The 14,022-nt window shown below is 32.2% G+C and overlaps 3 protein-coding genes across 5 annotated transcripts in view; 1 reads left to right on the top strand and 2 right to left on the bottom strand.

The window, feature by feature from the left end:
* The window catches only part of LOC148228059 (uncharacterized), a 339,858-nt gene that overhangs the window by 190,223 nt on the left and 135,613 nt on the right, over positions 1-14,022 (top strand). The gene's annotated exons all lie outside the window — the stretch shown is intronic.
* LOC148228061 (tachykinin-like peptides receptor 99D) overlaps positions 1-14,022 on the bottom strand; it is a 267,821-nt gene that overhangs the window by 247,352 nt on the left and 6,447 nt on the right. The window lies entirely within an intron of this gene.
* On the bottom strand, positions 9,854-12,074 carry LOC148228062 (uncharacterized). Its single transcript, XM_088199617.1, has 2 exons — positions 11,358-12,074; positions 9,854-11,285 (listed from the first exon to the last, which is right to left on the bottom strand). Exons 1-2 carry the CDS (start codon positions 11,948-11,950, stop codon positions 10,757-10,759), a joined length of 1,122 nt encoding a protein of 373 aa, XP_088055743.1. The 5' UTR covers positions 11,951-12,074; the 3' UTR covers positions 9,854-10,756.

Raw genomic sequence — 14,022 nt, 5'->3', positions numbered from 1 at the left:
ATATATTTTTATATATGTTTACTAAATTTGTTAGATGTAAAGAGTAGCTATTAAGCTAAATAAATTAATAAAATAAATAAATAACTCAACAGGGTCTTTTTATATTTGATAATATTATATTTTAAATCTCAAAGAGGATCAGAAAAATCATTGCACCTTAATTATAATTGTAAAATCTTAATAATCGGTCATTGTAAGACGGTTATTAGAATAGTATGTTTATTTGATAATAAACTTACATTTCTATTATTTTTTTATTACAAATCATGAGTTTTGTCAATGTGTTATAATATCGACTGTTTCAGTAATAATTATACCATTAAATATTTATAAAATAAATTAAAAATAATTATAATGCGCATCTAAAATAGATGAGCACTGTCCCACATATTTATTCTAGTTCTTCAAAAAATATTATTGTACTTAGCAAGCTTTGTTGAGAACTTTATTGGGTCGTACAAGAATAAGGCACGCAATCGCGGCTTTCTAGAGCACTCTAAAGCTCGCAGTTGAGTCGTTAAGCATCGACGGATTGTTGACACCGCCCCTAATATACATAACACATGGCAGTAATATATTTCGATTTTTTAATCTAAACATTGTATAAATCACGATTGTCGCAAAAGTAACATATGCACTATTTAATTATAATATTTTATAAATACAATGGTAATATTTTTTTGACATATTCCTATCGAAAAAAATATGTAATATTTGTATATTTATAACCATGCATTATTTATAAACTATATTTTTTTAGTCCAATCAACACTTTTCAATCACCTCACTTCAACGCCAAAAACGTCGACGCACGATGATTTGGTGCGCGAGATTTAGGTAAAATTCACAAAATTTTCAGAACGGATTTCCTTTTCAATTTTTTTACACACATGAAACGACCTAACCGGTATTCGGAACTGCGCTAATGTATATTCGTTTGACGTCAATCAAATTTGCCAATTAATCTACGGGTTTTTGAAGCTCGGAGCTTTTATGCCGTTTCAGTCTGCCACGAGTTTCAGCGTTGTTGTCACATTCAATTCCACGGACGATGCTATTAGTAGATTCTTATGGTAAAAGCTGTCGCCTTAAACTTACATCTAATGGATTTTCTTAAAGGTACTACTGGTTTTGATTTGCAAAAACGAAGAGAAGCTCGAATTCGCCTTAAACATGTACCAACTGGAAACTATAGTGGCGTTGTAATAACCACGAAATGGACGTGTATAGATATGAACTAAACTAATGGTTACTTTAAATTTTGCCGTATATATGTATTTGCATGAAAATCATTTTTGTGCAATTTATTTACTCCCACAACGGTATAATATAAAATAAAAACGTAAGATATCTAAAACTTTTAGCAACACTCGCTGATGAGCGAGTACCTAAGCTGATAATTCGGGAGATACAAGATATTCTTTAAGACTGCACTGAAAGATATATCTGACATTCCTACATTTAACATTTATTTTAAATCAAAAACTAAGCAATATAAAAAATATATGAGCTTAAAATATAAGTACAAAATAACAAAAAAATAATCAAAGAAAAATATTCTTCGACTTAGTTTATTTTAGTCCTCGATCCTTGGATCATTGCGGATGTTCTAGAGTGAAATTAGATTTTATGTTTTGTGTAATACATGTAATTTTAATTAGGTATGTAAGATGACAGATTCAAAATAATATATATTTTATTTGGGGATGCTACCTGCTTAAAAACTTTTATTTGTCAATATACAAAATCACTGATTATCAGTAAATAAAAATGCGCCAATAAATTTGTAAAAGTTTGTCACAATTAATTTAAAAACAATTTTTATGTGTTAAATTTTTAACATATAGTAAGAAAATAACAACATGATTAGCATATATAAGCTATTTTAGATATGTAGTGAAAACCCTGATTTACGTTGCATGCCTTAATTATTAAGTAGAAAGATTTATATATGTTTAAAAATTATATAATGATGTATTTATTATGATTTATTAAACCAAATTTATGAGCAATAAAATTAATGCAAAAAATCAATATCAAAAATGTTAGTTGAATTATTGTAAATTAAAATAGGATTTAAAAAAATATGTATTGTATACATAATATTTTGTACTATTTTTTGTTCAATTAATTTTGTGTTTTAATATTACTTACGGACAAAAAAGATTGAAATACGCGTTAAAAGCGCAATAAATCAAAAGTCATATCGACTTGCCAACAACTGCATTTATTATACTGACAAGCAAAATAACCCACCTAATATCGACTAGCGTATATAAGCATATACATAGCGCACATAATTTATATCCATTTAACTAAGCTAAGCTCTCCAACTCGAAATCATGTAGATCAAAGCCTAACATCGAGGCGGAGAAGGCCGAAGAAGCAGCTGCTTCTCACTTCACGTCAATTCTAATCCAGATATAAAGCCCAAAACACAGAATTTTACACTACATTTAGAGATGAATGATATATACGAGATGTTGATAATACTTTGAGAACATCACATTTACACAAATTATACGTCGTACATTTCTTTTGCACTTTTATTAATATTTTAATTATTAAATAACCTTGTGCTTTACATTAAATAAAACGCTTTACTGCTAGTTTAGGATAGTTGTGTTAAAAACTATTTAGTACCAATCCAAAATAAAAAATCAAACCTAAGCCATTTTGTATCAATATATGTACTATACATATATTTCTTTTTATTATTAAATATTTTAAATCTAAAATAGACAGTATCAGTTATGGTACTCATGCACGCATATAATTATAATTAAAATCAAATATTACCATAATTAAATGTAACGGTTACTAATAATGTATTTATGAACATACGATTAATTATGTTAATTTAATTAAGGCATCTAGTAGATGCTTCATTGTTAGAGCGAAAAAATCGTTATTGAGTGTGGAAAAATGTCAAAGTAGATCATCATCCGTTGCTGAAATCACGCGATGCTTCAATTTGAGTAGAAGTAGCAATAAAAGTAGCTACTAGTATAATACATTTGATATCTACAATGGCGTTTGATTACATTGATTAAAATCTGACGGCTTTATGTTTACTGAAATTATGCACACTGCAGTAAAATATGTTTGGTACTGAATCATTTTTAGACGTTTTAATAATGCAAGTTAAATATATTCACTATATATTCAGAATCTATATAATTTTTATGAATCTAACATACATATGTAAAGATTTACTTTATTAAATAAAAACTAGACTGGAATTAACTGATATTTAATTATTTTTATTTGTCTTTCTATTGCCTTTGATTTGGCTTAATATAAAAAAAATATTACACAAAATAGTCGATATCTTTATAATAGCAAGTATAGAAATTATGTCAACTTCCAATACATCAATAATTTTAGAATCTGTATATTTAATATATATATTTTTTTTAAAACAGTAAATATATTAAAATTATATATTACATATGTATCTAATATTGATTGAGACGTCATGCATCTGAGAAATGTGTATCATTTTGTGATGAAGCTAAAATAAACTTGGAACATTGTGTATATTCAATTGATGTTTTTAGAGATGTAAAATTGAGAAAAATGTAGGAGATTTATGTTAAAACAATGTTATTGCAATACTCATTGAGCAGCCCGATCGCTTTTATATATTTTTATTGCAAGTCCAAGTTAAAAGAATGTTTTTTTAGAAAAAGTTTTTTGCGTTGAAAGTGAAGCTTTCGTGAAGTAGTTTTTTTTACATAAATATTGTGGGGACCACACAGATGCCCTAATTTGTGGGGATCTTATTCTTGAAACTCGTATTAATTACTCTGAACAAAAGTGATTATTCATCAACGAGGATAAACTAGACAATAATGGAATCACAAAGGTTACGACTAAAAAAATAAGGGTTAAGAGTCGCGATCACGTCCCTTATTCTTTACCGTTACGTCAAGGATGCCTTTCTTGTAAAAACTATACATATTCTCAATATATTTTTGGTTATAGCTATAAAAAGTTTTCTAGTCATCACTCATTGTCACTATAAAGAATTATATTACATTGATTATAATTTTTGTATTGTAAATCTTTTTTAGCAATAATACAACGAAGTAATCATAATTAACAACTACTACGTAAGTAGTGAGACATCAGTCTGGCATTTATTTTATTATTCATTACCATTATTTTTAGCTTACGATCAATATAATATATTATATCACTATGCGTGGCCTAGTTCAATTTTATTTTAAATATTAATTACGAGATTCATGCGTGAGTTCAGAAAAATCTAGAAAAACCAAATCAATCGAAATTAAAATCATACAAAAACATTAATTCCGATCTCCATCATACGATATAAATTTAAGAGCAATAACGACACATACCATGTGTTTATATGAGTGCAAGTTTGAACTGACTTATAGTAATAAATAATTGTAATTCTTTTTCAGGTTTATGATTTAGTGACTTTGGTAACTCTTAGTTAAAAATAACTTTAACGTCTTGACCTATTAATTGTTTAATCTGTTTAAGAGCAGATAATATGCAACAAAGAAGAGGATATAAATTATTAAAGACTATCTTTATGTTATTGTGAGGCACTTAAATGCAGTTAAAGCTAAACGTCATATATAGGTCTATTCGGTTGTCGTCGACTCGGATTAGATTTAAACCATCAACGCTAACATCTAAAGAGGTAACAATTCATTCAGAATTAATTATTCAACTTATCCATGATTAGCATGTCTGACTCTAAAACAATTCTATTTTGGGTTTTGTGTGTTAACGAGGAAATATATCCTATTTCACTATAATAGCAGCTACTAATTGGTCTGCAATTAAAACTATATAGCATTCGCATTACATCATATCGTTCAATTAAAAGCAATTTTGTGGTTCACTTGTAACCACAAATTTCGTCACAATGGTGTCGAAATTGAAATATCAACTAATTATTATATTTTTATTATTAATAGTGAAAATATAAATAAAAAATAATTCGATAGAATTCTAGCTGCTGTTCTTTTATTTCTATTGTACGCTAATAAATCAAACTGATCATTGATTACTTGCAGGAATTAGAAAGCCTATTTTTTCTATATTCATTAACCATTTCCCAGGATTTTTTCTACCAACACAATAGCTCTTCCGAGTACGAATAATTTTCTGTTTTCAGACACATTTTTACTAATGCGAATGTTGAAAATGCAACGTCATGTTACATGCTTAGGGCTGCTTTGTGTTTATTTTATATTATACGCAATCAATCATCGAGCTTTAAAGTTTAAGAATATAATAAAATATATCTGGTTTATGTTATGATGTTTATGCAGCTTCTAATAAAAATAATTGTATATTTTGCAGAATTTAATTTGACAGTAAAATTTCATGTGGTATACCAGATAAAGTATACACGGTTAATCAAAGAAAATGTTATCTGGCAAATAGCCTAAAATATGAATATTACATAAATAATATAATAATAACAGGAATATTATGTTTGTGAATTACATATGTTGTGACGATTATGTATTTTATTTAATATCTTAAATTTATGCTTTAAGCACCTTGGCTTCAATAGATCGAAATTATAATATTAACTATTATTAATAATAATAAGGCAAATCTCTTGTATACAATATATATTGTAAACAATCAAGTCTCATGTGGGATTTGAACCCACTTACGTTATTGTTTACCATTATAATGTTGTAGCGAAATTCATTCATTAATACAAACTTTAAATTTAACCATGAACTATACAATTACGCAACTAGGTCTACTTAAGATTTAATTACGTGATTGTGAAGTTTTCAATAAATTTGATATAAAGTTATTTAAATGGTTTTCAAAGAATTTTAACATTTTTCGCTTTTATTTTTTACGTTTTAAGCTCTTGATTGGTAATAAAATGCAAATTGTTACTTTACAGTTTGTACAGCATACAATTAATTCATACCAAACTACATTTTTTATGTTCTGAGAAATATGGTTTAAATCTATAAAGAATAAAATTGCTTATTTAAAAATATATAAATATAAAGATTTTTAATACAAAATTTATGACTAATATATTGGATGAATAAATATATTAGTTAGATAAAAATAGTTAAAAATTATCATAAAATAATTTTATGGAAAACTATATTACTAGATACCAGTGGCGTTCGGTGGGTGTTAATATTGGGTGTGCTATAAAAAATAAAAAAACGTACATTTTTTCATTTTTATTAGCCGAGCCTTTTCCCATATATAAATAAAGAAGTAAACATAAACTTATTTAAACATAAACATTGCATTTCTTGGCCTTGGGTACTTCGATAACAATTATTAATTCCTTTCAGAGCAGAAAATGACCGTTCTGCTAAAGCAGTACTGCTTGGAAGAGTTAATATTAGTTTGCCTAATTTATCTATTTCCTGAAAACCTGACTCAAGATTATTTGTGTTCATAAATTGTACAAGCTCATGAACAGATTTCTCTGCAATTTCAGGTAAATGATAAAGAACAGCAAGCTTATTTTTTAAACTTATATAATCTAATAATGTTCCATAGAATTGTTGCAGTTTGGTAAGTAATTCATTTGGAAATTTTCCTTTATATTGCTCATATTTTTCTTTCTTCAGTAGGTGAAAAAATTCCAATTTGGACAATGAAGAAAAACGGTATTCAATTTGCTTACATATATTATCAACTATTGTATTAAATAGTTGGCTAAACGCGTGCTTTTCTTCAACAAGCAAATCATTACTCAGTCTTGAATAATTTTCTTCCGTTACATAAGAATCCCATAATGTTTCATAATTATTTTCCTGTTCATGTCTGAGTTGTTGCAAAATTTCGGTAACTTTCTTACAGCAATATAATATGTCAAAAGATTTGGATTGTAAAATGTTGTATAACACATCAGTTTTTCCAAAAAGGTTTGAAAATATGTGGAGAAGTTTTCTTGTTTCAAAATCTTCCAAGAAGCTAAGAAAACCTCGTGCTTTTATTACAGTGTCGGGGTCCCATAGTTCACTATTTTTCACGACGTCTCGAAAAAAGTCCGTAAATTCATTTCTGTATTTCTGCACTGTGTTACTTAACCGTGATGTATAATTCCATCTTGTAGGTGTAACAGAAGGAAGTCTTCTAGCTACAAACTCTTGTAAAGCATTTATTCGTTTGGAAGATTTCGAAAAGAATGCAGACAATCCATTTAAAGTTTGAAAGAATGATTTGCACACTTTTATATTGGAAAGACCTTGTTGTAATGTTAAATTTAACATATGAGCATAGCAGTGTGTAAAAATGGCCAATGGATAAACTTCAAGTACTTTGGCTTGCAAACCATTAATATGCCCACTCATTACACTCGCCCCATCATAAGTCTGTCCAACTAATTTTTCTTGAATTTTAAATTCTTCAATTATATTTACAACGTGGCAAAATAAGCCATCGGCTGTTTTATCAGAGCTAACGTCTGTAAAGCCAATAAACCGCTCGTAAACTTTACCTTCATAAACAAAACTCAAAACTGTTGAGAGCTGTGAGCTCGTCATTATATCTGAAGTTTCGTCAAGAATAATAGCGACAAAATTTTCTGAATTTACTTCTTCCTTAATATGATCTTTAATAACATCACCAATTGCTTCAATTATGTCATTCTGTATGGATGGGGAAGTACCACGAAACACCGTTGCAGTATTTAAATGAGTATCCAAAACAGAATCGTATTCTCGAAGTGCATTTAAAAATTCAAGGTAATTTCCTGTGTTTAGTGAATTACAGGAATCATCGTGGCATCGAAAAGGTTGTTCTTTTTTTTTTTTTTTTTTTTTAAATGTTTATTTCAAAAATAATTTAGTTTTATACAAGTTATAAATTACATGTTTCTGGCTTTTAGCCATTATCATGTTTACAAGCGAAATTACAATAGTTTAAACAAAAATAGAGGCAACAATATGCAATATTTAATAAGTAAAATTTAAGGAGAAAATACTAAAACCTTTATACAATAAGAAAAAGAAAATAAAATAAATAAAATATAAGATACATAATTAAAAATAACACTTACGAACTGGGGCTATTGAAGTCGTGGTTACAGATTTGCTATCAAAGCATTATGTGCTTAGGCATTTTATGTTTATACTTGAAATTTAGTGTGACTTTGTCATAGTTACCAATTTTTGCAATTAATTTATTATTATGTTCACGCGAGATATTTTTGTAATAATTTATCGTATTAGTAATAATGTGATTTTTAATTGTAGGTATAGAATATCGAGTGTGGAGTTTCTTTAAATTAGTATAATATGGGGTGTTATAAATTATTTTTACAGCTTTATTTTGAATTACTTGTAACTTATTAAAATTATTTTTACACGTATTACTCCACACTGGGCAAGCGTATGTTAATATCGGTCGTATTAATTGTTTATATAATAAAATTTTGTTTTTAATCGTCAACGCGCTTTTTCTGTTAAAAATGGGTCTCAGAGCTGAAATGGCGGCAAGCCCTTTAGACCGTACTTCTTTTATATGCTTTGTATATTTTAATTTAGAATCTAAGTGAAGACCCAGATACCTAACACTCGTTTTCCATTCAATGTTTTTGCCCTGCTCGGTTTTTAAAGGCGGAGGCAACGGTTGCCGGCGCATCGTAAAAATGATTGCCTCAGTTTTATCATCGTTTATTTTTATTTTCCACTTTTTTAAATGTTTATTTAAGTTATGCAAAGATTTTTGTAGTTTTGTTGCTATTGGTTTAAGACCATATGAACTAGTTAAAACGGCCGTATCGTCCGCGTAAATAGAGAGACTGGTGTTTTTTAAAATTGGAATATCGTTTGTATATATTATATAAAGATACGGCCCAAGTATGCTCCCCTGAGGAACCCCGGCTGGTATTTTACGCGGTGTCGAATTATCGTTATTTAAGGAGACGACATAGCTTCGATCTTGGAGGTATGATCGGATAATTTGTATCAGATAGTGTGGGGTTTTGTACTTATCTAGTTTGTATACTAGCCCTTCATGCCACACAGTATCAAATGCCTTCTCTACGTCTAACATTAAAAATCCTGTGCTTTTTTTCCTGTTAAAATTCGCAGAAATGTGCTCCGTGAGTCTATTAAGTTGATGCGTTGTTGAGTGTCCTTCGCGGAAGCCAAATTGTTCGTCAATGATTTTACTATTTAGACACTCTTTTAAACGTGATAAGATAATCTTTTCAAATAATTTACTTAGGGACGGTAGTAAGCTAATCGGTCGGTAATTTAATGGGATGCTATCAGCTTTACCGGGTTTTTTTATCGGAATTATTTTTGCAACTTTCCAAATACCTGGAAAATACCCAATAGATAAGCAAAAGTTAAATATGTTAGTTAGAAAATGAAAGCATTTAAATGGAAAGTTTTTTATTAAGATGTTATCTAATCGGTCAATTCCCGGAGCTTTATTATTTTTAAGTGATTTTGCAATGTTATAAATTTCGAACGGGGTAATTTCGTTAATAGTTTTCTTATCTATTCTAGTTTTATCAAGTCTTTGAATTGAACGATCAACTTTACTCTGGGTTTTTAGATGCGTATAATTTTGCGTTAGCACATAGGATGTAGCGAATGCATTAGCTAATACCTCAGTTTTTTGTATGTTCGAGGTTACTATGTCGTCTCCATTTTTTAACGGCGGAATGTCTGAATATTTATTTTTGATTGATTTAGCGATTTTCCATAATGAGTTATCTGCTGGATTTAGTTTTTTCAGTTTACGCGACCATGAATCATTTTTAATTATTTGGATTTTTACGCGGATATCACTGGTTAATTTATTTAATAAAGTTTTAAGCTGGGGTGATCTATTTTTTTGCCATTGCTTTTTAATTCTGTTTTTGATTTTTATATATTCGATAATTTCTGGAGTTAATTTTACTTTATTTGGTATATTTTTACGCGTCGGTATAAATGATAGTTTACCCTGCTCGATTAAATTTGTAAAAAAATTAATATCATCGTCAATTTGCCTGGTGTTTTGTAAAGTGTATATCTGTGGAGCGCCGTGTAGACGACATTCAATGAAACTTCTAAAACCTTTCCAGTCAGCTCTTCCGTAGTCAAAAAATATTTCAGGGATGACCTCAACATCGCCTTCCAGAGCAAAAAACACAGGAAGATGATCCGAAGATAGAGCTTGGATGCAGTGCATCCCCGAAATTGGCGTAAAACCTTTGACTAATGCGAAATCAAGAGTTGATGGAGACATGTTATTAAAAGGATAGTGTGTGTGTGAATTTGGAAAGTGAATATCCGTGTCAGTATCGTGCAAGTAGTTAAAGAGCATGGTACCGGATCGATTGGTACTAGAACAATTCCAGTGCGAGTGCCTGGCGTTGAAATCTCCGCTTAATATAACAGAGCTTCCAAGTCCAAGCACAGCATCTAGATCACTCTGCAACAATTCGTCTCCGGGTGAGTTGTATGCGGCAGCAATTGTGATGATTTTATTATTATTATTAATTTGGATCGCGACAGATTCTAAGTTAATTACGTCGGGATTTATACGCGCGTGTTTTATAGATTTTTTAATAAAAATCGCAACCCCGCCACCTGGCCTTGAGAGTCGGTCTCTCCGGAGGCAAACAAAGTTCGGCAAAGATATTTTAACGTGAGGTTTAAGATACGTCTCGGTAACTATGACAATGTCAATTTTATACTCACTGATCAATAGCTCCAGCTCGCCAGTTTTGTGTCGAATTCCACGTGAATTCCACGTCAGCAAATTCAATTTCTTCTTAGAAGAGGACATCAAGGTACTCTACCATCATGATGGCTATCTCCATTTTGCTCGCACACTTGCCAGCTTTGACCCGAATCTCCTGAAGTACGAGGAGCATCTTCCGTAGATCCGAGGACGACATGGGGGCATCCTCTGCGCCGGTGTTTGGTGCTGCTGTCGGCTCTGGTTGTGATTTTTGAGCCTGTTTGAGATTAGCGGCCGCAGCTGAGAAGTTCTTAGCCGGTTGGGATGGTCGGAGTGCGGGAAAATGCTCCTGAACTAAGTTAAATGTCGGTCCAGGTGCAGCCGGGGCGACAGCCGCGACGGTAGCTGGCCTTTGATGTCTCCTCTGAGTCTGGACGAGATACTCCTTCCTGCGAGGGCAGTCCTTGAAGTTGGCCGGATGATCTCCTTCGCATCCGATGCATTTCGCTGGTGTCTCACGATCCGTTTTCGAGCAGTCAGCGGTTGCGTGACTGCCGGTACATTTGACGCATCGTGGGGTTCGGTGGCAGTTTTTGGCTGCGTGTCCATAAAGCTGACATCTGAAACATTGGGTTAAATGTCCATTGTTACGCTTATACCTTTCCAGAATGGCCTTGGCGAAACAAACGTACCGGATGTTTTTGATTGCAGCTGTCTTGGTATCCGAAGAGAACTGAACCAGGTAGAGGCGAGAACCTCCCAGTACCTCCGTCTTTGTCTTCATTGTCGTCACTTTGACGACATTGAGTCCTTGCCTTTGGAGGTCAGCAGCTATGTCTTGAGTTGGAACTTCTGGTAGTCCTTTCAGGACAGACTTTACTGTCTTGTCCTCGTCAGTGGTGAAGGTATGAAATGGGCGATGCCCCCTCAATCCTTCCATTAGTAAGGCTCGTTGCTCGAGCGAAGAACACTGGACGGACACGTTGCCCTTTCCAGTGTAACGCAACGTGAAGTTGCTGGATTTGGTGACGGATTTAATAAGGTCCGTCGTTTGAAGATGTGAGCCCGTGATCTCCATAATCACAGGCGGAACTCTGCTTGATTTGCTTCCTAATACCTCGGGAAGCTTTTCGAACCTGTTTTGGCTCGGGGTTGGTCCGGGGCTCCTGGACTCAGTGGATGGTCTGGCAGTTTTTTTCGGAAGTTGCCATTCCGAATCTTGACTGGGGTTAAGGAACGCCTTAATCGTCCCCACAGAACGCTTACGCGTCTGCGCCTTTTTCATGGCGCTGTTGTTTGGTAGGCAGTGAGCAAAATTGTTCAGCGGCGCAGCTGGCAGGTCCGAGTGTGTACAGCAGCGCGGTCTACGCACAGAGCACGAGGTGCGTCCGTACACCGCGAAGGCACAAAGCGGAATGAAAAGGTTGTTCTTGTTTTCTTAGATATACTACTGCGTCAATCATTCGTTTTAATATTTCTCTATTTTTATTAACTTGTTCATTATGTTGACTTATATTAGCTTTACGTTGAGCGTCAATCATGACTTCAATTCGTTGTTTTCCAAACATTTTGAGAGAACGTGTGACTGCGCTCTTTTGTGTTTTTCAGTGCCGTTATCAGATGACTAAGGTCAGCAAATCTACCTTTATTCCACACGCTTCTTTCTTTGGAAAACAATAAACATGGCCAACAGAACAATCTAGATCGAAGTTCGCAGCCTGCTAACCACTCAGTTCGTTCATATGATGAAAATGAAAAAGTCATGTATATTCACATTTATTGTCTTTATGCTTCATAAATAAACTGGGAAGAGGTGGACGTGGTTTGCCAATTTTGATTATCTTCAATTTAATTTCATAACTTCTTTTTGAAAATGGATTATTCAAAATATCTTCAACAGTATTCTTCATCATTATTGGGGTAAATAAAAAAATATAATCTAGAATAAAAAATTATATATCAATCATATGTAAATAAGATAATAAACTATTTTACGCCAAAATATAAAAAATGAGTGACCTGTTATTGTGATATAATGTAATAAAAAAGCAGCGACGGACGCAAGAGTTTTTGAAGTACGTGCACCAAATTCGAGACCAATATTACTACTGAGCGCTGCCAGCCGACAGATCGACTTCAGCCGTTAAATCTCCGAACAATTTACTTTAGTCAGCGGCCGCTTTTAAGGTCGGCGCGCGACATATATTATTACAAGCCGATTGCTCGCGCGAAAACGTTCAGAGCGAATGACAAATACCAATGCATACTATACACTGCATATTAAAATTTTATAATTTTGCATACCACTGATGTCGCATAAAGCGACATCATTTTGCACTGATGTATGCAAAATGATGTCGCTTTATGCCCTAAGTTTTCTAAATTTCTAAATTTATATTTTAGATGGTTTTGTGGGTGTGCGCCGCACACCTAGCACACCCTGAATATACGCCCCTGCTAGATACATACATAAATTAATGATTATTAAATAAACGTATGACGTAATAATTTCTGATAAAAATTAGTTGATATTTATTGATTAATTCTATTTTACTTTAAATAAAGTGAAATGTTCGTTATTTATCCTAAACGTCACATATGTTAGTATTGCATACTTTTTTATTTAATTAATTTAAAATTAAGGTAAATTGCTTAAAACAATACAACTTATCTGAGATTAATTAATTTATGTTACTTTAACTTTGAAATGAATTTAGCAGGACTTGATATAATATAGGACAGGCAGATTGATATTATGTTAAAACACAATGAAAACTCGTCAAAATAAACTTTCAACAATTCGTGAAGGCAGATGAATTAGTACAATTTTCAATGGGACGACTAATAGGAACCTTTGTGTGGTACAAAACAAATATTTGATTAATACAATTAGCATATTTAATTTACGAAGTTTTACTCGTAAAAAACATCTTTATATAATACTACCGAAACTTTATCAAGGCAACTCGTGGCATTTCTAATGTTGTGTTTACTCAACTAATATGCGAAAAAGTCGATTGGTATGCAGAGAAGTTAAACTTCCCCTCACTTTCTTAACAAGTGAGTTGTTCCCGCTCTGAAGAACTCTCTACGCCAACGCCAATTTCCAAACGAAGTACCAGGATAATTTTTGATTCCATCGATGGGTTAACGGCGGACCTTTGTCACGTGCGATTCCGCTTAATAAAATCTCTTTCGGAGCTCTTAATTACGAGGGTTGGGGGTGAATTTTGCGAGCGTTCGGCAAAAACGCGGTGATTAGTTAGGTGAAAATTTTGCATTCTTGCCTCGACAAAGCACTGCGAGAAGTGGAATTAAACGGGAAGAATGGGGCGTTTGTAATTCTCGGCCAATCTC

This window comes from Plectrocnemia conspersa, unplaced genomic scaffold, assembly GCF_051122295.1.
Source record: "Plectrocnemia conspersa isolate PC_06_02 unplaced genomic scaffold, ASM5112229v1 ptg000012l, whole genome shotgun sequence".
In the NCBI taxonomy this organism is placed as follows: domain Eukaryota; kingdom Metazoa; phylum Arthropoda; class Insecta; order Trichoptera; family Polycentropodidae; genus Plectrocnemia; species Plectrocnemia conspersa.
The sequence above is the reverse complement of the archived record's forward strand: the minus strand, read 5'-3'. Positions and strand labels throughout refer to the sequence as shown.

Excerpts from the sequence above, each read along its gene's own strand:
- LOC148228062 (XM_088199617.1), bottom strand. The coding sequence starts at position 11,950 with ATGAAAAAGGCGCAGACGCGTAAGCGTTCTGTGGGGACGATTAAGGCG. Across the intron at positions 11,286-11,357 it reads GCTGCAATCAAAAACATCCG|ATGTCAGCTTTATGGACACG; the intron begins GTACGTTTGTTT and ends CCAATGTTTCAG.